Raw genomic sequence first — 26,209 nt, forward strand, 5'->3', positions numbered from 1 at the left:
CTGCGCTGTAGCTGCCTCGTTTTTCCCAGCTGTGCGTTGCCTTTTGTGTGGAGTGGCGGCTGAATTAAGAAACAAATTTATGGGCAGCAACGTGAAACACAAGCTTTGATTCCTTGAGGATTTTTTAAAATGATCAATTTAAATTTAGGTCTTGGACCCACAGTAATGTTTGAATAAATGTCATCCAGGAAGGCATGGTCTCTTCTTTTAGAAAACGTCAAGGAGTTTCTGTTCAAAACCTGAGATTAGTGTGTGTTTTGAATATTTGTCTTAAAATGTATCCGGTTTACTCAAACGGTCAGAGGAGTGATGGTCAGAAGATTGTTCTTAAGTACCATAAGAACCATAATACTACATAACAAAACAGTAGGACTTGGACTTGAAGTTTTCTTACCAACGGCAAACTAAAAATCCAATATGGCCGCCTAACTTTTGTTTTTCTTTAATTTTATTTTTACTTTTGACAGTTTTATCTAATTAACTTGCCACACATCAAAACACAACCTCCACGAGTGAACGTAATGTTGCATTGTTTAAAGTACAAAATGTTATTAGCTGTTAGCTTTCACAGCTAACTTGCTAGCTGCTAATTGACAGACAAACCCGGGTGGTTTTCTAATTTTGGAACTTGTTCGGCTGGAGTGAGTTTTAAAGTTTGACTGATCTTTGTCGATTGTAAAAGTTGTCGATTTACCTGCTTCTATCTTGTAGATAATTCTGATAGATAATAACTTGAACACCACTAAATTTCACCAAAGTTTGGACATAACCCACCATTTCTCACCAATGATTAAAAGAGAGTTTCACTCCCGAGCATTCGACTTTTTAAATGTACAAATTATGAAACCAAAACCACAGAAAAGACGAATCTAGTCCGTGCTTAGCCACGAGCAGAATACTGAAAAGATTCAGCGTTTATTAATATGTGGGTCTGCGTGTAATGAAAACCAAGAGGGTCAAACACTCTAATAAAGAAGCGGACTAACAGATACAGGGCTGATCTTCTGAAAGAGCCCTCATCGGAATGTAAATGTTTGGATTGGCCCAGAAAAGCCGGAGTCAGAGTCCATCTGTTAAGCTGTCGATGAGCGTAGCGACCAGACCTGGACAGAGTTAGGCTGGAAACATAATCATAAACGATTGTTTCTCCAGTGGCTTCTCTTTAAGAAGGAGGCGAGATCCTTCGGGATTCGGCCGATTTCCTTCAGAATTGTGTTGGAGTGAAGCAAAGGAGTGAGCTTTAGCATGGAGGAGTGTGTGTTTGACACAAAGCTCCTGCCAAACCGACTGAGTCCCGCTCAATCTTTACCTTGTTTTCGTTTTATTAAGCGGGACTTTTCCTCCAGTCCTGAGGGTCGATGGGAAGCTTCAAACAAAGCAGGCATGGATCGACATAAGAAACCCAGGAGGGGACATTTCAGTGGGACGAGTGGATGTGAAAGAATCCTCTTCTTTCTCCGCCTTTGTTGACCCCTCCCCCGACTATTCAGAGGTCAGAGTGAGGTTATTTCCCAGAAACAGGCCCTCCCTTTCCAAAACAAGTCCTCAAAAAAAAAAAAAAAAAGAAAGAAACACAAAAGTATCCACAGTCCCAGGAGCTAAAAGAAAAACAACCCTCAGCTGATAGATGGGATTCCTGATGCTGCAGAAAGTCTAAAGTGTGTTTTCACCGTTGCATCGCCTTTTGTTGCCTTCTGGGAGTGAGTCACGCTGCCGCCTCGCCGTTCTTGTGCGGCACGCTAATGGGGCTGCAGCTAAATCCTCGGAAAGTGACGAAAACAAGCAGAGAGAGATTAGACTTAATGAGCCGCGGTGTTACTGTTACTGGTGAAACGGGTTTCCACGTCGCAGCAGAACGAACAGGAAATCCCTCCTCACTCTGTACTCGCTGGCCGTTTTATTAGGCACACCATACCAACATCAGAGCTGACTTTCGTCTTTTCATTGCAAGACAAAAGTTTGTCGATGGAAATCCTCCTTGGAAATCGAACCCACATTTGTTCAACCAATCTGACTTTTGTGATGTCGGTTCTCGAGAAATGCGGTTCAAATGGTCGTAATTCTGCCAGTTTGAACTTTTGAGCAGCAATTTTCATATTTTGCAACCAACTCTCAGCTGGATCTTGGCCTGGACTTTGACTATGCCATTATGGCTCAAGAATATAGTTTTCTTTTGCGTCCTCTAGGGCTTTCATGCAGGATTAACCCACATTTAGCTTCACAAGTGTAATTACTGACCCAGGAAGTAGCTATAAAAAAATGATTTCTCCTTTGAATCTCCTGCCCAGGCCTTTTAGGTTATGATTCCAACACTTTATGAAAAGATGACTTTATCGTGTTAAAGCTGTCCTGAGGTACAGTAGAAGCTAACTGTGTTTCGTTAGGTGCCGTCCATGTTTACATGTCCATGTTGTAAAAACCTGCCTCGTATTACATGCTGTGTTTTGGCATCTGAAAGCTCTTTAAAAGCGTCCAGGATCTGCTGCATTTCTCTGAGCAAATTGCCCGGATTGCGTTTCATTGCTCCACCAGAACCTGAGCCAGCACGCCCTCTGCTCGTTGCTGAAATACTTTGTTTTCTGGTCCGAATGCCTCGTGGACTCATTTTCATCACAGCTACATTGTTGTAATTAAGATTGTAGCAGTAGGAGAACTGAAACGTGCGTCTAGCTTTCTCCGTAACAAATAAACTACTGTGGAAATGTGTTTTACTACTTACAAATTTATTCTGTTATTTGAGGGTTAGGGTTAATTGAGAAATTGTTTTTGTTAACTGAAATGATTAAAAATGGTAACTAATGGGGAACAATATCGCGCATTTATAAAACTAAGACATAGTGAAAGTATAGATATAACACACTCAGTTTTTGTTTATGATTCTATTTATTACCTTTCAAACTGATGTGATTTTTTTTTTCCACTCACACAAGCAGTTTATGAATACATATTTGAAAACTGTCTTCTGTTGGGGATTCGTACTAATTGATGTATTCATAATTAATTAACTAGCGCATGAAAAAACTACTACTAAAACGAATAAAAACTAAGCTCAAGCTCAACAATACTGAACTAATAATTACTAATAAAAGCCAGCAAACACACTCTAAAATCAAATGAAAACAGACAAAAAGTCCCAGCGACAACAATGAAAAGCCCACATGTAATCGTGAGTCTAATCTGTGTTTGAGGGATTTGTGTTACTAACAAAACGTGTTAGTGTGTCTGGTTGAACCTGCTGGCAGAACAAATGTCACTGCGTATTCCTGCCTTTAGCAATCAACCTCTATTCGGAGTCAAACATTGTAAATGCAAACTCTTATGTCTGGGTTGCGCACATTTGAGTTTGAGAGCAGCGAACGAAAACACGACAAATGTTGGCGCTGTGTGAGTCGGTGAAGAGTTTCAAGCATTCCGCTGCGCTGACGGTCTGATGGGATGTGATGCTGATCCAGTCCAAAGAAACCTCGAGTTTTCCCAACAATGTAGCATCTGTCTTCGTCTCCGGCATCTGATAGGAAGACAATGAGAGACTGACGGCCTTGAACATTCCTGCGCCCCCTCACAGGCCGCTCACAAGCTAGTGGTGTCGCACGAGGGCGTGAACACCACGGGGGAAAAAAACTGGTTGTCATTATTTCACGTGTGCGCCATTTCAGGCCTGGATCACATTCATTGGGTGACGGAAGCGGCTATTAGCCTGTTAGCCAGAGGGGGCGGCGCAAAGTCCTGCGTGTGTGTTGATAAGTAGGACAACTTGTGCTGGTAGTAACAATGAGGCTGTGTGACAGTAATACCAAGAAACACACACAAATATCCACAAAGCTCATTTTTGAATATCGTTTCGGAGTAATACAGTGGAGTTTTGGTTGAAAAGAGAAGAAAATCAGGAGGAGTGTTCCCTTACAAACCAGCACCCCACATGTGTATTTAAAAGCCTCTTTTGTAGAACCGGTCTGCCTGTATTCCAACTTATGGATGAATGATCACTTGTGATGAAAAGTATCATTCAGAACAATAAAATTCTGCCAGATATTCAGATAGATATTATCATTCTTCGACTCCATGAAGTCTCTTTAAGCTAATGCTACATGAAAATGTACATAAAAAATAAATCTTTTCAGTGGCATTCTGGGTTATTTGTGAATAAAAGATGAATAATTTAACTGTATTGATAAGCATGGTGGGGGAAGTGTGATGGTTCTCTTTTGAAAGCCCGTAAAAAAAGATTATGCTACCCTGCTAACATAGTTTAGGTAAATGAATTTAATTGCGGAACCATTTGATCAGGTTTTATCTTTGCTGCTTGTGATTCCACAGACAACCACCAGCCTGTCAAGGGAGAAATAATATCACACCACAACAAACTGATCCAATCTGACAACATGCTGATCACGCTGTAGCTGAGGACATGGTAGCCGGATTCCTCTGACAGGCGTGCGTGTCCCGTCAGGTTTTCTGTGATTGGATCTTACATAACCAACGACTGACAGACCGAGTGATGCTGGTTGAGACGCCCCAATGGCGTACAAAGCAGCGTTTTGACAGAACTCACCCATATTTTGGGCATTTATGTGTCCCACTGACATTTTGACTGCGTCATCAGGCTGCTGTCACAGAAAGGACACGGAAACGATACGCGGAGAGGAAACAGCTGACGTTATAGATAGAGATCTTCCACTTTAAAAATGAATAAACAGCGTATTGCCATGGCTATCCGAGTGCACTATTTGTTTGAAACGTTTGTGTGAACACATTAGCTTAAAGTGTTTCAACTCCAAAACGAAATCCTAAATATTAGCCACACGTGCTAACAGAAACTTATTTCTCTGCATTTTGTATTTTTGCTTTGCTATGCCCACTAAGGAAATTGTGTAACATTTGACTTGTTTAGCAACATGCTAACTGAAAGTGCTGCAAATAAAGTATCTTTAAAACTTATTAGTATTTTCCTGCAAATATCCTGTATTATGCTCCTCTCAACCAGGCGCTCTACACTTCCATGCTAGCTAACATAAGCTAACTCTTATGTTAGCTTTGCGTTACGGTAACGTAATGCTCTCTTACGTTAGTTCCCCCCGCTCTGACAGTAGCAACGGACGGAGACATTTCCCGTATGCTTCAGCTTGCTCCTGAGGTTAGCTTAAATGCTAACTTCTCGTCTTTCTCCAGCTACCATTTAGCTAATTGGATATTTGCTTAAAATTGCGGCTTTAGGGCTCAGAACAAGCCTGGACTGTGAATGAGTTTAGTTTTGGGTGACACTGGAAGGCGCTGGATTTATATCTCCTATTACAAAGTGTAAACAAAAGCAAATTAAAGTGCAGAGGCCCACTATTAGCCGTGCTCACATTTGAAACAGGACACCAGCCTCACCCCTGCTGCTCATTGTCTGTGCAGCTCATGGCTAAATATGTGTTTCACACTCTTTTTAAACAACTATGACACTTTATCTTTCACAAGTGGTCAGATGCTTTTTGTGGAACAGCGCAGTGTCTACACGAAGCTCGGAGGAACTGAAAACTGGAGGTTAAAATGGGAGCGAAAAGGTCACAGGAAAGCGGATCTGGCTCGCGGAGAAAAGTCGAGAGGCTTGTTTTTATGGGAACGCGAGAGGCAGCGGGGATGTTCTGTTTTGTTTGCTTGGCCCGGCTTTGCACATTCAAAACCTCCCGTGTCAACTTCCTCTAAATCCAAATGACCGTAATGTGGTTCTCCTTATGAAACTTAAAACAGAAGAATCTCAGAGGCTTAATTTTTCTTTCTCTTTGTTTTGTTCTTTCTTTCTGGTGGAAAATTGTTGATTTATTTAGTTATTTTTTTACACTTCCACCGTGTGAGCAGAAGACAGACTTAAATAAGACTCCAATTTTTAACGCCGCGTTGTCATGGAAATGTTTGCCAGGGCCAAATCTGAGCAGATGGCTTGAGAAAATCAATGGCGACGAACCAAACGAGCTGATCCGCTGATTTGCCTCAGACCCAGAGGAAAAGAGAGAATTTGTGCTCGGCTTGCGTTGCGCCACAGACAGTGGGTGTGTGAGTCGCCGCCGTGCGAGTCGGATGAAGCGTGCTCGGGCCTGCCGCATTGTTTGGTTGGTTGCCTCCTTTCTGCTTGTGGCTCAGACTTGTCAGAAATTCCCTGTAAAGGTGCGACCTTTTCTTGGATTCAAAGCCGAGGCCTGAAGCTTGGAAATCAAATGTCTGCTGAAACGCTGAAAGACGTGCTGAAATATCCCATTTCCTGGACTTTACCTCTCAGGAATAACCATGCATGTTGTAGTTGAGTGGGATTTGATATGAGAGTGTAGCAGAAAGTAGCATATTTTGGCTATCTTGCACATTTGTTTTTGCAACATAAAACCATAAATCTGAATGGTGCGGTGTGCATTTGTGTGCTGCCTCCTCTTACTCCACCTCCAGTCAGGCAGGTTCTCTGAGGCGTTGCAAAACAGTCTAGATTCAATTCAGGTCAAATGGAGCTAAAAAATAAAATAAAAAAATAAAAAAAGCACACCGCACTTTTCAGCTTCTCCCGCTCACTTTTATGTTAGAGACGTAATAAAGTGTTATGATTGTAACGTGGCAAAATGTGTGGAAAAACAACATAAAAATCAGACAGTGAATGTTTTTGCAAGAAAAGCTATAGAGCATTTTGTAGCTTTCCTTATTTTGTTTGGACTTTATGCCCTTTAACCTCCTCTCTTCCCAACCCCCCAATATGAATGTCCTTGTTTGACCCTCTTTTTGCTTTCACTGTATTCATTTGAGAGAAATGTCAATGCAGCCCCCAAGAGACGGAGAAAGCACTCAGCCAGACGGACCGCCTGTCCTCAACGCAGCTTTCCAATATTCCTCCCTTAATCCACTGTGATGCGTCCATGGAGGCTATCATGCTTGGAGGCAGCCAATCAGACCTCATGTTATGTAATCCCCGCATTCATATATAGAGAGAGGCGCAGACAAATCCTGCGCAGGTCCGTGCACAAACACAGACGCACCGCTTTAAAAACAACAACAACAAAAATCGGCCCTCTATTTGTCTTTTTCCTTTCTGTCTCAAAGTCTGGCCTGTGAACGTTCCTCCTCCTTCTGGTCTCCTGCTTCCCGTTCATTCCTCAGACGTTAGGCCGCTCCCGGGAAGCAGATGGGGAGTTACTGCTGCCACTGTTGCACTTATGTCATCGCAGCGCTTTGTGTGGGTATTAAAGGTGATGTTTAAGTCTCTGGGCGTCCTGAATGAAGCGTTTGTTTGTGTTGCAGTCGGCGTGCGCAGCCTCTGTTGAGCGGCGGGAGGGGGATTATAGTAGTAAAGTGGTTTAATGGATTCTTCCTGGCTCGTTTTCATCGTTCTTTTAACTCTCTTTACTTGCGTTTCTCGCTGCGGTTTATTTGCCTACATTTTCGCTGAGGCTGCGTCAGCTCTGTTTCGTCAGATTTTTGTGGCTACAGTCGGTGGAAAGAAGAAGAAGAACTAGAACAACAAGAAAAAAAGGGGAAATATGTCAGATATGCTGGCAGTGAGATCCTGCATCCTGTGTTTTGTGACCTGTATAACATGCATGGATGCTAAGCGATGACCGACAGCAGCTGCACTGTTCAATGACAAAAGTCACACAATGAAACAACTCATATATTGATTGTTTATGTAGAATGTCTGGATTAAAAAATGTTTTCAAAGTTTTTTCAAATCAGGAATGATGTTAGCAATTCTTACCCGGCCAATGGCGACTCTCACCTTGGGCAAGCCCCTCCCTCTGCCACCATTCGACCAATAAAAATGCAAGAAATTTTGTGGAATAAAACGCAGGCTTGCAAAAAGATGTTAGCATAAGCAATAAAAAAAATACTTAAGGCCTAGATGACAGATGGATTTTATTTTACAATTTGTTATTATTGCGTCCCCATTTATAATGCCGCCCTGGGCAGCCACCTGTTTGGCCGGAAGAATCAATTTGCAAAGTTAATTAGGAAACAAATAATAATAAAAGAAATAAAATAAATGCATGAACAAGTTAAATAATAATAATTAAAAAAACAAGAGCAAACTCCCATCTTCTGAAACTTTGAGAAACGAATCCTCAGCCTGGTTCTTTGTCACTGTCCCTCATTGTACAGTATTAACTCACCCATGGCGGGAAAAGCCAGTCATGCTATTGTCGGATTAGTGATGTGTGTGTGTGTGTGTGTGTGTGTGTGGTACTGCTGGCTGCAGACAACAGCCAACCAATAGGAGGGCTCCCTGCTGCGACATCTGCTGTCCTCTTTCATTGATCTGTGGACGTTGCAGCTCATTAGCGGTCCCGGCTTAGCGTGTGTCCGTCCGTGTAACTGTGCGTGCGTGTCGATATCTGGATGATGAATTAACCGTGTCAGGTAAAAGAAGAGAGTAAAGATCCATATACATGAAAGTTCACTGTCCGCCTGCACGAAGACGATCTTTGTGAGTGGGAACAAGCTGCGCAGCGGGTGCTCTGAACGCTTTTCAGAGTCCGAGCTGCCTGAGCTCCAGGAGCCCACCTGGGGTCAGAGGTCTTTTCTCGCGGGGCCGGTGGAAAACAGGAGAACATTCCTCGGTCGCTCACGCGGAAGATGCGCACACACGCACACACACACACACACGCACACACACACACACACAATCTCGAATCTGCAGCTCCCACCTCGACTTTGTTTTCCCGCGTCTTGCAGCGTGTGGCCATATTTGGAGAAGGATGGACCAGCTGCCGTTTGCAGAGCAGGAATTTCTTAATCTGGCCTAACTCTCCATTCCAGTGTGATAAGATAAGGTGAGCGTCTCTCCCGGATGGTAGGCAGGGAACAAAATAAACACTAGTTTCACAAAAAAAAAAGAAAAAAAGAACATCCCAATAAAGAATTCACTCATTGGATAAGAAATGTCTACAGAGTGACACTTTTTTAAAAATCTGCTTCTGTGGAAAAAAAACCGACTTACTTTATGGATTAAGCAGAAAATATTTCGACAAACACGTCTTTGGCTTTTGGGGAAATACGTTTGAGATCAGGACCTGGGCTTTGACTAGGCCCGGAACCTCACATCGTGGGACTGATTCTCATGGGTTGTTTTGGTTCCAGTTCTACTTCGACTTTCATGTTGTTTTTAGAGATGGTGTTAAGTCTGGCCTTTCCTGGAATGAAAAAGTTTCCTCCTCGCACTTTAACAGTAGTAAGAGTTGCTAGTTTTTTGACACATTTTAAGTGAAAATAAAGGTTTGGCTGCTCACCAGAAATCACATGTTTTTTTAAGGGCAAATTTCATTTTATTTATTTATTTTTATTATTTACATATTTTCATGCTAAATGTCCGGTGAACAACGACCCAGTACCCACCTCAGATTTGGACCTTCCGGTGTACAAACGGGGCAAAAGCGACCTTCACACATGATGTCAGCGGTGAAGAATGTGAGCCGTCTCTTTCCTCTGTTACACTGAAACCAGCCAGATAACCTGCCCAGTCCAAGGACAGCGTGCTGCCACACCGCTCTGTCCATTAACCGTAGGATCACTGCGGTGGGCAGAGAGGGCGGCCATTGTTTCAGGCGTCCATGAGGAATGTTGTGATTATTGAGACGGGGACGTTGGTGAAAATTAGCCGTGCTATTCGCCTTGTTTCTATTCGCCCTGCAGTGTGAGCTGCTGTTGTTTGGTGGGACCCAACAGAACGCCGGCTTGGTTCTGCTTTCGATGTTGCGGTTCTGTTTGTCTTCTTCCCTTGCAGTTTAAACAGTTCATATAGAGGATGTTCAGAGCTCTAAAGTTACCCTTCCTCCTCCCCTCACTGACCTCTGCAGGGCCAAGAAAATTACATTAAACATTCTTCTTGTTCTGGGTCAAATTGATGAGTTTTATTGACATATGTGACATCTTGTTGTCATTATTTTTGCTCTTTTAGATGCCTAAAGATGATGGATTAAGCTCCCAAATTCAATTCAGTATCCACGGTGTCAAAGTATTAAGACAAAGATTTAAAATAAGCAGTTTTCAGGTGCTCATTGTCCAGTAGATTTAGCTCCCTCTACGAGGACGTTGCTCCGAAGCTTCCTCAGTTCGCCGAACATATAAACCGTAATGTTTTTGCCACTTTACACTTGGCAATGAAAATGGTCCTGCAGTTGACGTTTCTCTTTCAAAGAGGAAGAAGACGAAGAGGAGCTGCAGATGGAGAACCGAGAGCGACCTTTACCCCCCCGACGCGAAGCCGTCCGCACTTCTGCATTTGCTCCCGAGCGAGGAGGAAGTGGGAGAGCTGACTTCCTGCTGCTGAAACAAGTGGGCGGGGACAAAACAAAGACAAAAAATGGAGGAAGGCGGGGCTTATTCTAGCTTCATCATACTATACCCAGAATCCTTCTGTGAGCGAATTCAAGTCTGCAGAAAGGCAGGAAGTGCGACCCCCCCAGGCTTGATAACAGTGGGGGCGGCTATTGCTGCTAAAAGTGCGGCGGAGACAAGGAAGTGTCTGTTTGGCTTCCTGTTGGTTGTTTTGTCAGATGTGAGCAGCTCAATGTGCCTTTATGTGTCAAAATGAACTGTTTGTGCTTTGAGGGCCACACACACACACACACACACACACGCACAGAGGCCCTCTACGGGAAGAGAGATGGCTCAAACCTGGACCCCGACCGCCGTCTGATATCGTTGAGCTTTCAGGAATTTGAGTGGCTGCTGCTGACTCCGCGTCAGTCTTGGTTTGATAAAAACCTGATGTGGAATTTTGGTCCTCATCGCCTCCTTCCTTCCTTCCTCCCTCCCTCCCCCCGGCCCTCCACCTCTCTTTCCTGGGACGCCAAATAAGGCAACATGTGCTGAAATCCGAGGCCTCATGTTTTCAGCTGTCGCTCTCCTCATCGCAATGCAATGAGAGAACGCCAGAGGAAAGAAACGTAAAGCTCGCAGCCTCTTTCTTCTTCCCTTATGTTACATCATTTTGTTATTTTTTCCTCCTTCACCCCTTTTTTCTTCCCTCACCTCTATCTTCCCCTCTGTTGACGTTTTCTCCTCACATGTTGGCCGTTATCTAACTCAGTTGAAGCAGCCAGATTGTGAACCTTTGCACCACATGGTCGAGATGCTTCCCCCACTTTCTTTTCTTTTTTTCACCCTTGGCCACAGCTGCTTCGCTTCACAGACCGTCAGTGTAGGACTTTTACGCACTTCTTTTGTTTTTGTGTCGACGGCGGCCTAAAATGGGCATTTGGTGGAGGAAAAAACAAAACAAAACAAAGGCCTGCAGTAACTCTTGGGCTGCTGAACCATTAAATGTTTTTGATACTTTCAACCAGTCGAGTGGACGTCGCTGCCTTGCTAAAACTCCGGCTCTCGGTTCTCGACTGAGAGGCAACTTCCTGTTCACCGCGCAAGCTTCCTCAAAAAACAGCAAGGCGGCTCAGAGTTGGGTGTTTTTTTTTGCTTTTTAAGTTCCCCGTTTGAAAGGAGACAACATGTTGGCTCAATGACAGGAAGTGAGATGCGGTTTACCTCAAAACAGCTAAAAAAGGGACTCAGTTCAAAGCACACGGAGGGAGGGGGGCTCAAAGAGCAAGACCTGGCTTCTGTCTTCAGTGTGTAGGAAGGACTTTAATCCCCACAATACATCTGACTGACCACTTCCACTTCCTACCACGCTGCAAAAGTTAGTCATCTGCACTGACGCGGTGCTGTGTCCAACTTGGTCAAACCGGAGGCTTGTCTGAAGTTTCTACAAGGCATTTCATTGAGATTTAAGTTTAAACTTTGATTAGGCCACAGCAAAAACCTTTATTAGTTCACACAAGCCGTCCGGAGGTGAAGCCGCTGGTTTGCTTTGGGTCTTTGACCAGCTTCTCGTTCGGCGTGATGATTCTGAAATCCTGTCCGCTTCTGCTCCAGATGGAAGGAGACACACATCTTCCAAAAAGCTCAGCTTTTGTCTCATAAGTCCCACGTTTTGGTAAAAGTGAAAAGGGTGCTTCATTTTGGCAGCTGCAGAGCTTTAGTTCTTTGCTTCTTTGGCAGGATGGCCGCTTCTTGTACGGTTCAAGAATGTCTCGCCGAAATCCCAAAGCCTTAGATGTTGCTCTGAATGCCTCGAGATGTCAGGGATTTTTTCCCCTCCATCTTTGAGGCCCTCCTCTTGTCCTCTAGAGTAAAAAACAAACAAACCATCTTTTCTGGCCTACTTCGTGTCGTCAGTCAGGTTCTGTTTAAGCAATTTTTAACATCTGAGTGAATCTGGTGGAATTAAACAAAATAAAAACTACATTTTGGTCGCTGTTAAATTATAATTTTCCATGGCTGGTTTGAATCAGTGAAATCAATTTTGAAACTCTGCATTTTGTTTTGATGTGATCTGAAGTAAAGTATAAATAAAAGCAAAATCAGCAGAAATAGTGATAGCAGCACTCAAATAGGGATGTATTTTTTTTCCTCCTACTTGTGTTTTTCTACATTATTATAACCGAACCCCACTGTTATTCGAGGTTTAGACCCAACAGGAAGTGATTAATTCACAATATGACGACACAAGACAGGTGCCACTTTCTCCTGCAAAGGCCTGAAATGCACAAATACTCCACACCCCAATCTAAAAATAACTTATAGCTGCTTGTTATAAGAATATGCAAACTGTAAACCATCTTAGGAGTAACACAGAAGCTAATATCTTCAATCTTCCTTATTGACGCTTTTTTGGGGTAAAGCCAATCAGCGCCAAGGAAAATGATTGTGTTCCTGGCACTGTAAAATGTAATAAGTTCACTTTACTTAAAAAAAGTTAGGAAACCGATTGCCTCAAAATCTTCAAGTAAAGTAGCTAATTCATTTTAAGGTGTTATTGCTATAAATAACTATGTTTAGACCACTCAGATAAAGGCAGTAAACCTGAGTGCCGTTAACTCAAAATCATTAGTAAAGTTAACTATAAAATGTCAATTATGACTACTTCAAATTGTGAGTTATGTCAATTAAGCAGTACTCATAAAAATAAGTTATACTTACACATTTAAGAGTTCACATTACTTGCAAAATATCAGGAAACCAATTGCCTTGATATGTTCAAGTAAGATGAACCAAAAGTGTTAAGTTATTGGAACGAAGAGCCAACAGACAACAGTTTGAATGGGAAAAAATGTTTAATAATTAAACAAGTTTACCTTAAATACAAGGTTCTCAAGTGTGGTTACATACACACTAACCTGGAAACAAAGTTTTTCATAGACTTTAGGGAAAAAAAATGACACAACTTTTTTTCTAGGGTAGCCTTCAATCTAATATTGAATCCTTCAAATGGCCCTCAGTCTTTAAAACTTTGAGAATCCCTGCTTAAATGTCTTTGTTGACTGGTGTGAAACAAAAACTCAATTCTCAATACTAGAGCCCAACATTTATCATAACATTGATAAAGTAAATAGTGAAGTAGTGAAGTGAAGTAATGTTTCTCCTCATTAACATAAAACCATTTAGTAGTCTGCAAGTGCAATGATGCTCTCTCCAACAAAAAAAGAATCAAACAAGAAATAAAAATCACTTTTCCAATAAGGGTAAAGGTATCAACGTTGATCCATAATGTCACATCACATTCACTCATTGCATCAGAAGATTTTTGAGTGATTGTATTTTTGGTTTTAGGGATTTATGTCCAAGTGACAGAAGCACCCTTTGGATGAGGTCAAAGGTGTACTTCAGTTGTTGAGGGTACTCCAAATTCAGAGTATAAATAAGTCCAAAGAGCAAACACATGGCATGTGGAAGATTCCCAAGATCATTCATGACAAGACTTCCTCCCAAAATGATGGCAGTACTTGAAGACTGGAGGTGCAGTGAGTCAGTGGAGGCCTGCCTGTCCTCAGGAATGATGGTCAGGATCCCAATGGGGGTGTGAGACACCTCTGGGTCTTCGCAGTCCTAACAACAATAGAAGTAACACCACAATTACATATCAACATAACACTTCTTTAGGGTGACCAGACGTCCTCTTTTTTCTGGACATGTCCTACTTTTCAGACCTAAAAAAATGTCTGGGGGGAATTTAAAAATCGTTAGGGATTTTGGTCAACTGCCTCAAAACACATTACATAGCTTACAGTGCATTGTGATTACATTGCCACTCCGTTCCACTACTCCATTCCAGGTTTCTTTGTATGGCAAAGAAATCGGCAGCACATGTACACACATGTGCTACCGATTTCTTGTGCTACCGCAGGTTCTACCCCCCCCACCCCCCCGTTGGCGCATGTGTGTCCGCCGATTCTACCCCCCCCCCAACAAAAAAAGAAGTGTCCTCCTTTTCAGAAACCCAAATCTGGTGACCCTACACTTCTTCATCATGGCTGCTTCTCCTACAGTTTACAGCTGTCCCACCTATGGCAGTCTACTCATCATAAGCCTTCTATAACAGTACAGCGGCTTTTTTAACCCGCCAACATCTTTATCCTTATCCCTTTTCCTTTTTTTTGTTTTGCGCCCCGGACAGCTTTTTTGCTCTGCCGCTCCATCTTGTTGCCACTAAATAAACATGATATTTTCGACTAACGTTAGTCCCAGGCATCGCTAAATCATTACACATAAAGTTAACCTCAAAACCTGGACTTACGGATGAATTATACGGCCGAGATAACGAATATAAGTTTGCTAAAAAACAGTGGGACTTACCGTGACAAAACTTAGCTGCAGCAACCGCCGTATTGTTGACAGTTTGGCGCTTCTTTCAAACACGTCGTCACTCGTCAGTGTCCAATGCGCATGTGCGTTCAACGAGAGCTGCCGAATGATGCCGAGTTTTTTGCTGGTTATGCAAATGCGTTTTGCTCACTCATAACTCCAAGTTCGGGTTACTTGCTGCTGATGAGTTTGATTACTTGCCTCAGTAGAAAGTTGTCTTTGCTAAGTTTAAGTTAGTATAGTCAACAGAGTAAGCTGGAATGAGTTCAGGTCACTTTTCTTTTTGAGTACACTTTACTTTTACATTTTACAGTGGGATTGGCTAATTTGCAAATGCCAGCAAATAGCTTGTGAAGGAGCATAATTCCAGCATTCATTTATTTTTAGATCTGTTAAAGGAAACAGACAATTTCTCTGCAAACAATTTGTAGAAAAATCCACGAAGAGATGGGGGGGGGGATCCCCATCGCATATGTAGGCATTAATCACACCTAATTTGATCATCCATCCGTAGAAAGGGTAACATGTAAAATAAAACCCAGATGTCCCTATAAAAGTGACCGTAAAGCAACATCTGCATGGTCTATTCCCACTTTTTCTCCTCTTATGTTTGAAATACGTGAGGGAAACTAGAGAAAACCGCGGTGTTGCATTCCTTTATTGATTACTCAGACCGGAGGAGACATGTGTTCCCTCCTGCTCTCCGTTTGGCTTGTTGATGTTTTTGTCACATGACCAATCGGGAATTTGTTGGAGCACGCAGAACCAACACAAGCGTGCGTCGCCTTTTCTTTCACGGCTTCGCCTCCCTCGTCTTTTCAAGCCCTCTTAAACTCGACCATTGAGATTAAGGCCGGGCTTCCATCGAAGACGGCTGAAGCGGAGAGCAGGCGCCGAGAGGAGAAATGGAGGATGTCAGAAGAGGGGAGGGGAGGAATGCGTTTGGTAAATTGGCGAAGAGGTGGGGGTGGAGTGGGTGAGACGAGGCAGCAACGTGGGGGAGCCGAAAGAGATGAGGAGCAGGAAATGAAGGACAAAGAAAAGATGGAGGGTGGGAACAGAAAGGTAGTGGAGTTCTAAGGAGTCCTGCCCACCGCAGGCCAATGAGTTTTAACTGTGGGATATCTGGAATTTGGACTCAATCAGTCAGCGGAAATTACCACAGAGGCAGAGGGCTTTAAATGAAACACGCAGAAAGGAAAGTACCTCTTCACTTTCGTTCTGCTTTGGGAAAAAAAAAACCCAACCAAACAAAACAAAAACCTCGTACGAACTCTGTCTTCTTCTTATAAGGCTGAAAGCGTTGCAGCCTCATCCTTACGTCAGCTTGACACGATAACGAACACGGACAAAGATAACCTCTCACCTTCGCAGTGGGTCACAGTGGATAAAACTAGTCATTTTACAAACCTGGCACCAGTCCTCCAGACAATCTCCTCTTATCTTGGTACTCATTGATAACAGGGGGTTTGTGTTGGTTTACAGTCCTGTGGAAAATGCCCTTCCTTCTGCTTCATTGTTCCTACTTCACTGTTTCAGATTGTCAAGCAAATTATTATTTTGAGACAATGTCAACCCGCGTGAATTTGCTGCTATTGACAACCTTTTTATTTGTTTTATTTTTTTCTAAAGTGGAGTTTGGTTTCACTTACCAAATGTAGAACCGAGAAATACTGAAACGCTGCTTAGAGGTCAGTTTGACCTCCTCTATTTTTATGATTATTTTAGTTTAAAGTTAACTTCTTATCAGGTGTAATAGAAGTGTGAAGTATGAGACGTTATTTTGACTTGGAGGAACACACCCACATTTTGTTGTACAATGTTTCGTTGTTACAGTCAAAGTAAAGATTCAAGTCTATTCCAAGAAAAAAAAAACCTCTAATGCTTTTCCAAGTTGGATTGGATAGCTCTTTCATTTACTACTTTTACATTTGACTATAAGACTGGAGATACTTTGGCACAGAAGTCTACATGTCTAGAAAGAAGAGACTACATCCGGATATCTGTTTTCTGCATCTCACCATCACTCTCCAACACACACACACACACACACACACACATAGCTGCCCCGCATCGCCGCTTTTCCCTCTGGCAGCACCCACAGTAAACACAGACAGGAAATGTCCTTCAACAGTTCTCGCTTATCAGCGGCTAACATGGAACCACATCGAGAGGCTTTCAAACAACTAAACCCCCGATTGAGACTGACCTTCTCGTTGCCGTTTTTTGTTTACTTCCGTCTTTTTACATCCCCCTCTGTTTTGACCGAACCTCTTCTTCCTTTGATCAGCGCTCGGCAGAAGCTAGGCTAACGTCACTTTTGGCCTTTTGACAAACACGCGCCACTGCTAAAAGCTTCATTGACGATCCAAAGGCAGCCTGCATGAAATCTGTCCAACATGAACAACTTTATTCCATTTTGTCTCCACAGCAAAGAAGGCAAACCTATTAATTCACAAGAGCATGACGCTACTACTCAAAGCTTGTGACCGTAGACGATTGTAAGAACTTAAATCGACCAATAACATCGAGATCTTCACCTTTCGGTTCAATCCGCACAATACACCTCCATTTTCTCTTTGCTCCTGAACAAAAACCCAGAGATACCTGATCGTCTGCGTCGTTCATCTTGAGCTAAAAGATGTTTTCCTCTTGATGCTCCTGGAAGAAGTGAAATCAGATTACGCTTTCGTTCCGACCAGATTGATCCCTTTGTCTCTTTGCTGACCATGCAGTGGACTGCGTCCGTCTCTCAAAGCAAAGCTGTGCTTTTTGAATTTGGTCTCCTTTAGATACTGTGTAGGACTAAAGATTTCTCTAAACTCTCTCTTCTGTTTTGATTTCTAAGTCTCACGCAGATGCTGCGCATCTCTGAGCATAATCGATCTCACAGTTTCCACTTGAGGACTCCATCTCTGACTCCAGTGGAGCAATAAATGTCCTGCAGATGCGTCACGACTGTGAGCCAACAGATGATGTGATTATTTACCCGCGTGTGGCTGCGCTGGTGGTGGATTTCCCACAAGGCCGAACAGTCGTCCGGTCGCTGTGTGTGTGAAGGTTTTCATGGGAAAACAAATCAGGAGAGACACTGATAACTCGGCAGGGAACATATAAAGGAGCGCCACCTCCTTCAGAGCTTTATATTCTGTTTTTTTATGTTTCAGATAAGTTATTCTAGAGAGATACATACAGGAAAACAACTTGTTTAAGTTTAGACAGCTTTAACTTGCGGAAGAAGGGCGGCATCACAGCGGACATTACTAACGGTGGCTGATTTTTTTTGCCCTCTGGCGTTTTGGGGAGTCGCGTTTCCTGCCTGAGACGCAGCGGGGTTGCTAATAAGTGCAAATCTGAAAAGCTCGTGACACTTCGTCTCCCCCGCCACACCCCAAGAATGGAAAAAAAAAAGAAGTCGAGAAGCGTCAAAAAACCTTGCAGGGTGTCAGACTAAACAGGCGAATCCTGCAGAAAACCCCTTCCACTCCAGTCGTCTGCGATCACTGTCAAGGTCTTAAAGGTCGGGGGCGGGCGGGTGTGACAGGAGGGCAACAGCCAACCATGCAGCCCCACGACACACACGCTCACTTCCGAAAACACACACCCCGTCAGAAGCATTTAAGTAACCAACTAAGGGGTTGATTTTGCATTTGCAGCTGTAAAAACCACAGGGTTTTGTTTTTTTTCCCCTCTGTTTTGTCATGTGCTCTTTTGCAAAACCTGAGTACCTCTGAGTAATACTGCCTCACTTTTAAACATTTTTCACAGAATTTGCATGTATAAAAACATTATAGATGTTGCTACAATAAAATGTCACATGCAAAAAAAAAAAAAAAGAAAGAAGAAAAAGCTCACAAACCTTGAAATATGCTGTAGATGTAAACGCAAAGAATGGTTTGACTACCGCCATGTTTAACCAGAAGTGAGATCGGTTACTGTTGTGTTTTTAAGAGGTCAGGGACGTCACTGCAAAACACATTTTTTGGACCAGAACAATCAGGAAGTAGCTGCAGAACCTGCCCTCCACATGTTAGCTAAAAACAAAAAAAAAGAGACACATTTGTCTCGTTTTAAACTGTTGAAAGAACATTCGACCGTTTGTGTTTTCATCCAGCAAAGTTCCGGCTCGAACACTTAAACCTGTGGGTTTAAATTTGATGAAAATGGCCACAGCAAATCTTTTCACTGCTCTTTTGTGCACTTGGTATGTGAGCGTGTGTGTGCGTGTGTGGGTGTGTGTGTGTGTGTGTGTGTGTGTGGGGCGAAGGCGATTCAGGTTGAAGGGTAGGGGCAGCTGGCAGGGACTTGCCAAGATGTCATGATTGTCAACTCATAAAGGAGCTGATCTCTTTAACAAGAACGCTCCCCTCCTCCTCTGGATTTCTCAAGCTCAGGGTGGGTGTGTGTGTGGGTGTGTGTGTGTGTGTTCACTCGTACATGCCATCATATGTGGCGTGGTCTAGCAAAGAGGTGGAGACAAAGGCAGGATGTGATACAGCACTTCCTCATTCATCTCTGCTGGATCCTTGGCAGTGCAGAGAGCGCCACCTCTTGGCGAGCTGTCGCCACGGCGGCGGCGTGCTGGTAAAATTCCACTCCCTGAGATAAGGAAAGAACAAGTGCAAACAGGCCAAAGTGAAATTACTCAATAAGATCCAAGGAGCCTCATGAGTGTTTTTTTTGGGGGGGAATTCTGGTCCATGTGCAGTTTGGACGAAATGCTGCAGGAACGTCGCGCTTAACAGTTGAACCGGTTTGCTTTAGTTTATCAGACATACATGCGGTGCTGAGGAACCCCACGCATGTCAACTGTAAAGTTCAAGACCCTCAGGCAACTGAGAAGTTGACAAAATCCCCTTAAAACCTCTAAGATGTAACGACGCACTTTCCCAGCCTCGCCGTGCGCACTCTGGTCTGGAAACGCAAACACTAACGCTGCTAAAAGCTTCCTGGAAGCGCTGACTTCCATTTGGATCTCTGAGGGCTGCTGGGTGAAGACTTGAGAGGGCCGGAGCGATTAACCAAAGAGTCGCTGGACTGGTTTTCCCTCAGGCCCCTCCGCTGGCACTGGGAGGAGCTGCAGGAATTCTGAAAAACAATTTTTTAATTCAAAGTAAACACGGGTGACGTCGGTCTGTTTATGTATTTTTTAATACGGGTGTGTGCTTTTTTTTTTTTTTTGGCATTTAGCTCATCTACGTTACATTGCAACCTTACATGCAGATTTCCAGATTTCTCAATTTTTTTCTTGTTTCCCAACATTTTTCGTCACTTGAGTGCAAAACTTTAGGGTTTCAGCTCCCTCAGAAATCGTGAAACGACACATTGAAAAAGTTGTTTTCCTAAAATGTCTCTTGTGAGATATATCATTTCTATCAGGACTATCATTAGCTTTCAATGTGCTTAATGATTAATTCCGGATAAACAAAGAGTCGCCTCTGCATAAGTGTCTGGAATGCAAAAAGCAGCTGAAAAATGTGGGAAGTTGTTAGCCTATTAGCGGCAGAAGCAAATTCATTTATTTAGTCTCTTGTACAAGAAGGAAAAACGTTTGTTGTCTGAAGAGAAATAGTCTGGCCAGAGTGAGACGGTGGTCAGGGATGCATGGGGGAGTCAAGCTTCAATGACTAATGAGAGCTGAACATCTTAACCGCAGCCAAGAAACAGTCAGCCAGAAGCTCAACTCAATCCTTTCCTGACTTCAAATTAAACGTTTCCCTTCTAAATGTCCGTTAGCTTCTTGCAAACTGTTAGTATCCATGCTCAGAATGGCGGTTTTAAAGTCTTCCTGGGTTTATTTCTGCAGATATGATGTGAAATGAGGTCCATGAGTTGTGGGTTTTTTTTACCCAGAAGGGTTTTTGAGTTTGGGCCAACTCAATAAAACATGGATGTTTTGCAACACTTGACTTTTAATCCTCCGCTCGTTTCCATGCAATCTTTTGCCTTCGTATCACTGAATAACCTGCCTTTTGGCCGTCCGACTCCTCTGCTTTGTATTCCCAAATATAAGATTTGGTGGAACTCGGTCTTAAGAGTTTAAGAACAAGTGCGTTCAAACGTTTCACACAGAAACATCTCAGGCCACAAAGGATCCTGAACACTCAATCATCTTTCTGTTTCAACACATCTTATTGCGCCACGGCCTAAAGACGAGCCTCGTCTCGTTATGAGATACCTTTTTGAATTCCTATCTAGTGGCCTGTTTTCTGCTTGTGAAAGGCAGATGCATGTTTCTACATGCTAGATTCAAACGTTTGGTTCATGCGGATGTCTCCAACATGGTCGTATTTATCCAGAGTAAATGAGGTTATGCTCATTTCCTTAAAGATTGTGGCACATTATCTTCTTCTTCCTCTTCTTTTTTTTTATTAGCCACTTTATTTAGTTGATGCCTGCACACATCCCACAGCATGACTAATCCTACCGAGTATTTGCAAACACAGAAGGTAAACAGAAACCTTTGAGCTGTGGGAAGAACCTGAACTCACACACATAAATCCCTTTGGAGAAGCTCTAATCTCTCCGCACATATTTGGACAAATAACAAAAAGGAAAACAAGGCATCAAGGTTTTGTTGGGTTACAATTACAGTTCAAACAATGAAAAACTCCTTCTTGACTGTGTGCTTAATCCAAACTAGTCCAGTGAGCATAACATCCACATTACAACGCATTTTACCAACTCACCCTACAGCCTTTATTGTTAAAATGAAGTGAGCCTACAGCTCCATCTAGTGGTAAGTTAATGTTAAATGTTTTGTTTTTTTTGTTTTTACAGACACAACATGGCTGCTCCCATACAGACGTTTTCTGGAATACGGTTCACAGGAAAGAAAGGGCAGCAAACCATGAAGAAAGCCAGGTAATATAACCGAAACATTTGTTAGTGTATGTAAAAAAATAAAATAATAAAAACATATACACGCCATGCACGAAGAAATGAGATTTATAGTTTCTGCTTCTAGATTTTTAAATGCAATATTTGTGAATACGTTCCTGACTTCAATGTTTACCTCTAAATAAGAGAAGTAAATTCAGTACAGTTACATTAAAGAGAAGAAATAACTTTGATAGGTAATAGTAAAATGTACGCATTAGCTGAATAAGGGGAATATTAAAATGTAAATGTAAAAGAAACACATTTCTTTGCTGTGCTTTACAGATAAACTGAAAGTTTATGATTCCAGGTGGATATGATCCATTTCCCTGGTTGGTGTTGGGTCTCTGGGAGCAGGATGTCGCTCTAATGTTTACAGACACCTATAAAGACACCGCGACAACAATCCGACCTACTGAAAATAAAAGCGTCCGCCAGTTTCTCTGTATCCTGTTTTAACAGGAAAAAGCCAAAATGGTGGCAACAGCATGTAGGATGATGGTCAGTTTGATTAAACTTTGGATACATCCTGGCACAGATGCGAAAAGAGATCCTGTGATGGTTTTTAATCATAGTTAGGGGGAGACCACATGTAGTGTTTGTGGTTTTATACAGATATTATTGCCTGATCTGTTGAGATTAGCTGTTGTGTAAAGTTTGTGTTGTTTCATTCTCAGCTTCGTCTGTCTGCAGACACAATGGAAACAAAGGAAGTAGTCCACTGTGCTCTGCAGCTAGAGAAGTTAGCTGCCGAGCAAAACTTTGGGAGCATCTCAACTCTGCTTGGGGATCTTGATAGATGTGATATATCTCCAGAGCAGCTGGAAATGACGGACATAGTCAAAGTGCTTTATAAACTCCTAAAAACCTGCAGGGAGAGCAGCGTGAGGAAAACAGCGAAGAGTCTGCTGTCGAGGTGGAAGAGACGGTACGGGAGTGAAAGGCAGGGAAACTCAGGAAACTCCCGAGCTGATTCTTCAGGACAAACAGAGGATGGGGGGGTTTCCAAGGATTCGGCACAAATGGGTGGAAATAAGGAGGACAGTGCATCAGGACAGGAATGTGAGGCTCCCACAGGAGAGACGACGTCTCCCTCTTCTGACTCTGTGAGAACCAAATGTGTCCAGCTCCTGCTGGCTGCCCTCCACCCTGAACCTCCCGATGGAGACAAGGCAGCAGAGCTGGCGGAGAGCATTGAGTGGCACATCCACCGTCTCCACAAAACCAAGCACCTCAAATACAAAGCCTGCGTGAGGAGCAAGGTGGCCAACCTGAGGAATCCCAAGAACAGTCATCTACGCCAGGGCCTCCTGTGCGGCTCCCTGGCGCCAGAGTCCTTCGCTCGGATGTCTGCGGAGGAGATGGCCAACGCTGAGCTCCGGCAGCTCCGGGAGGAGTACTCATCCAGGGGTGTGAGCGAGAGGCAGCTGCCCCAAGGGTTGGAGGGTACGCCGACGCAGAAGGTCCGCTGCAAACGATGCGGAGGATCAGACTGCAGGGTGACACAAGTGTCCAGAGGTGCCCTGTTTTTGCCTGCCTGGGTGAGGCGTGGCGGCCCTGACGAGGACGCGATGACCTTTGTGACCTGCAGTGGGTGTGGCCAGCAGTGGTACCACAATGGCTGGGTGTGCCTCTGAATCCAAAAGCCACGTTGACTATCTAGTGATGATCTGGCGAGGAAGTTAATAAAAGCAGTTCTTTTCCTTTTAACTTTTGCATAAAGTCTAAACAGATTTGCCTGCTTGTTTAAAAGTCCAGAAAGGGGCTTCTTCTTCTTTGCTAAAGGAGAGCCGCTGCTAACCGGAACCAAGACTTTTAAAGAGTCACTCATCACATTACTGATTCATTTCCTGCCTCTTCCAGGCCTAATAGCCCTTCAGTGGTTTATATACTGAACAGTGGCATCACATTACTGAGTTTAGAGCAGACATATTCATCCATACCCCCCCGGCCGCAGCAAAATTGCCAAGTCTTGACCGTTCTCTTGGAAGGGGAATCTCAAGCCTTTTGCAGCAGGCTTTTCTTCCCGGATTGTCGTGTTTAGCTCCACCCGTTTTTCCCATCATGTCTTCCCAGCTTCCCCATTCCCGCAGTATGATGCTGCTACAAGAAAACCATATGCACCCTCTGTGGGGTCATAATGGGTGTGCAGATCCCTTATAAAAACGGAAGCGAAAAAAAAGCTGACAATTGCCCTTTCATATGCAGCAAAGTGGATCCAGTGGATGAGACTTGTGATATTCGAGCCCCGAGGACGATCAGGACAGACTCGTGCCAGAGAATGCGCCGCCACTCCTGCCAGTTTTGGTGTTTCTCTGCCCTTCATCTCTGTTTACTTTTTGAATGATCTCAGTTATTTTGTTGAATAAAGGATTTCATCCTTTGAGTCACTGTGGCTTGTCGTGTTATTGCTCAAACAAGCATCAAATAGGGAAGGATGGCCAAAATCTTTCAAAGATCACCATGCGGAAAACTGATAGTAATATTGTAGCATTTAACACTTTACATTGGTTTTGCAGTGATTCAAGTGATGTTTTCGAAAACTTTTAGTGTGACGTACGAGATGCGGCCCACGTTAAAGCCTAAATGTATTTCATATTTATTTGTTTTACATGAATTTGTTTGCTAAGCTGCTAAAAGAGTCTTGTTTTGAAAACTACCGACAAATTTCTGAGTTGATATTTGTTGTTCTCTTGTATTTTGAAAAATGAATAACACAAAAATTTTTTCTCTCCCTTAATAAATGAAATTAACATTTAAAAAGTACTTGGGTGATTTCTTTATTTCATTCTTACACATATATTGTTTAGAAATTGGTTTCTTATATTGGGAGCACTTAAAGTGAATAGCAGTTCTACCAGCTGTAAAGACAAATTATATATGTTTATGTTGAATACATTTTGGTGAACTTAAAGAAAATTACATTTTTAGAATTACTTTGAATCTAGTAGGTTTGACACTCTGAAAGTGAGGTTATATTACAACTAGTTGGAAGTAAACTTAACTATCTAGCGCTTCTCAATGATTGTAAATTTCACTTCTGCTTTTATCATAACTGAAGAATTACGAGATTATGACTGTTATAGATTTTTTTTTCTCCCCCCCCCTCCCCCCCTCACCACCACAAAATGTGAACCACGCCAGGCATGTATCGGATTAAGTTCCCGCATCAGAAAGGAGGCGGGCGTGACCGTCAGCGGGTCATATGAGCGTCATCAGCCGCTCCTGCGCTTCACAGCGGCGGGGACACACGGAGCACCGTGTCGGCACTGGACAACTGCGCTCTGCCGGGGTAAACAGGAGGATGTAACCCGCTGGAAGCCTGCGAGAAGCCCCATAGGAACAGGTACAGCTACCGAGGAAGAAAATATTGTGTGCTATTTTTTAAACGGGACACTTCCTGAAGTTTTAAGCTATGAAGTTGTAAACGTGACGTGATGAAACTTCCATTGTCGGACGGAACTCCAGTCTCTTTATTTTGATCATTTGTGGCAAAAATATTTACTCGCAATAACATGTTAGTTTTGAAGCCATAATTTGTTGGTTTTGATTTAGTTTATTTTAGCACATAATTTGTAACAAAAATGAATTTGATGGCTGTATGGACAGCCGGTCTGAAGCATAAGCAAATCCTGTCTCTGGTTATGTCCCGCCAGGCCAGCTGGGGGCAGCCAAGAGCACTTAGATTTGTAACGCAATGCAGATTTCCGACCTGGTTTTCTTTCAAGTTGCTTTTCAGAGTGAGGCAACTTTTCATAACATTTAAATTGTATTGTGCATTTTTATCTTAAAGTATTTCTAAATGGTCGTTAAATTAATTAATGCTCATACTGTGGTGAAGTTGCCAAGGTAATGTTTTCTTTATCCACTTTTGATTTTAAAGTAAACATAAAGAAGTATTTTAAATTCATAAACACAAACTAAATGAGGTTTTAATCTTACAGCTAACCTCATTCACAGGTTCACTGGTTGGCCATAAAACTGTATTTTATTTTATTTAATTTTTTTAATTCACCATTCAAGAAAGAATTAAAAATTCTGGTGCTGGTAGCTCTTAAGTCAACATCCGTTTAGGGCCCCATTTAACTTTGGGACACCTGTGCAATAAAAAAAACAAAACAACAACAAACAAACAACAAAAAAGCTTTAAGGGATTTCCAACCTCAAATACTTAGCCAAGTTATTTAAAGTGTCATTAAACATTAACCGGCACCCTTGCTTCCTCATAAACAGTTCAAAACAATCACATGTCAAATCAGAGGCACGTCTCTTGAAACTGCAAGCTGAGCTTTAACCTTGACTCTGGTGGGTAAATCATTACTTTGCAGTTTTCCTGGGTTTAAAAATGAAACCTGACTTGTTGCATTTTGAGGGTTTAACCGTAGTTTAATTACAGTCACACGTCCAGTTTATTGATGGCAGTCACGTCACACAGAAGCTGCTGAAAGAAGCACATGACTCCCGAGCAGGAGGCCATGCACTTCTGCTTCTGTCTCTAGAGGAAACGGCAGAAGCAGCAGCAGGTTTCAAGGCTCCAAGACAAAGAGATCATTTACCCGCTAGTATTTGTTCCGCTGCCAGTTCATGTGACGCTTCGTCTTTATGGGCCTTCGGTTTTTCTCTTCGGTTGGGTCGTATGCAGACATCTTGACGACGTTTCTCCACAGTCATTACC

General features: G+C 42.9%; 2 protein-coding genes across 2 annotated transcripts in view; both read left to right on the forward strand.

Annotated features, from left to right (window-relative positions):
* Positions 1–26,209, forward strand: part of LOC122827156 (ras-related protein Rab-9A-like) — a 38,461-nt gene that overhangs the window by 10,112 nt on the left and 2,140 nt on the right. Inside the window, exons 3-4 of the mRNA XM_044109764.1 lie at positions 21,436–21,519; positions 24,679–24,880. The gene's annotated coding sequence lies outside the window, so the exon portion shown is untranslated. The remainder of the gene's footprint in view (positions 1–21,435; positions 21,520–24,678; positions 24,881–26,209) is intronic.
* On the forward strand, positions 21,552–24,264 carry LOC122827155 (transcription elongation factor A N-terminal and central domain-containing protein). Its single transcript, XM_044109763.1, has 2 exons — positions 21,552–22,035; positions 22,212–24,264. The coding sequence occupies exons 1-2, from the start codon at positions 22,009–22,011 to the stop codon at positions 23,169–23,171; spliced, it is 987 nt and encodes a 328-aa protein (XP_043965698.1). The 5' UTR covers positions 21,552–22,008; the 3' UTR covers positions 23,172–24,264.

Source organism: Gambusia affinis, linkage group LG24 (genome assembly GCF_019740435.1).
Source record: "Gambusia affinis linkage group LG24, SWU_Gaff_1.0, whole genome shotgun sequence".
NCBI lineage: Eukaryota > Metazoa > Chordata > Actinopteri > Cyprinodontiformes > Poeciliidae > Gambusia > Gambusia affinis.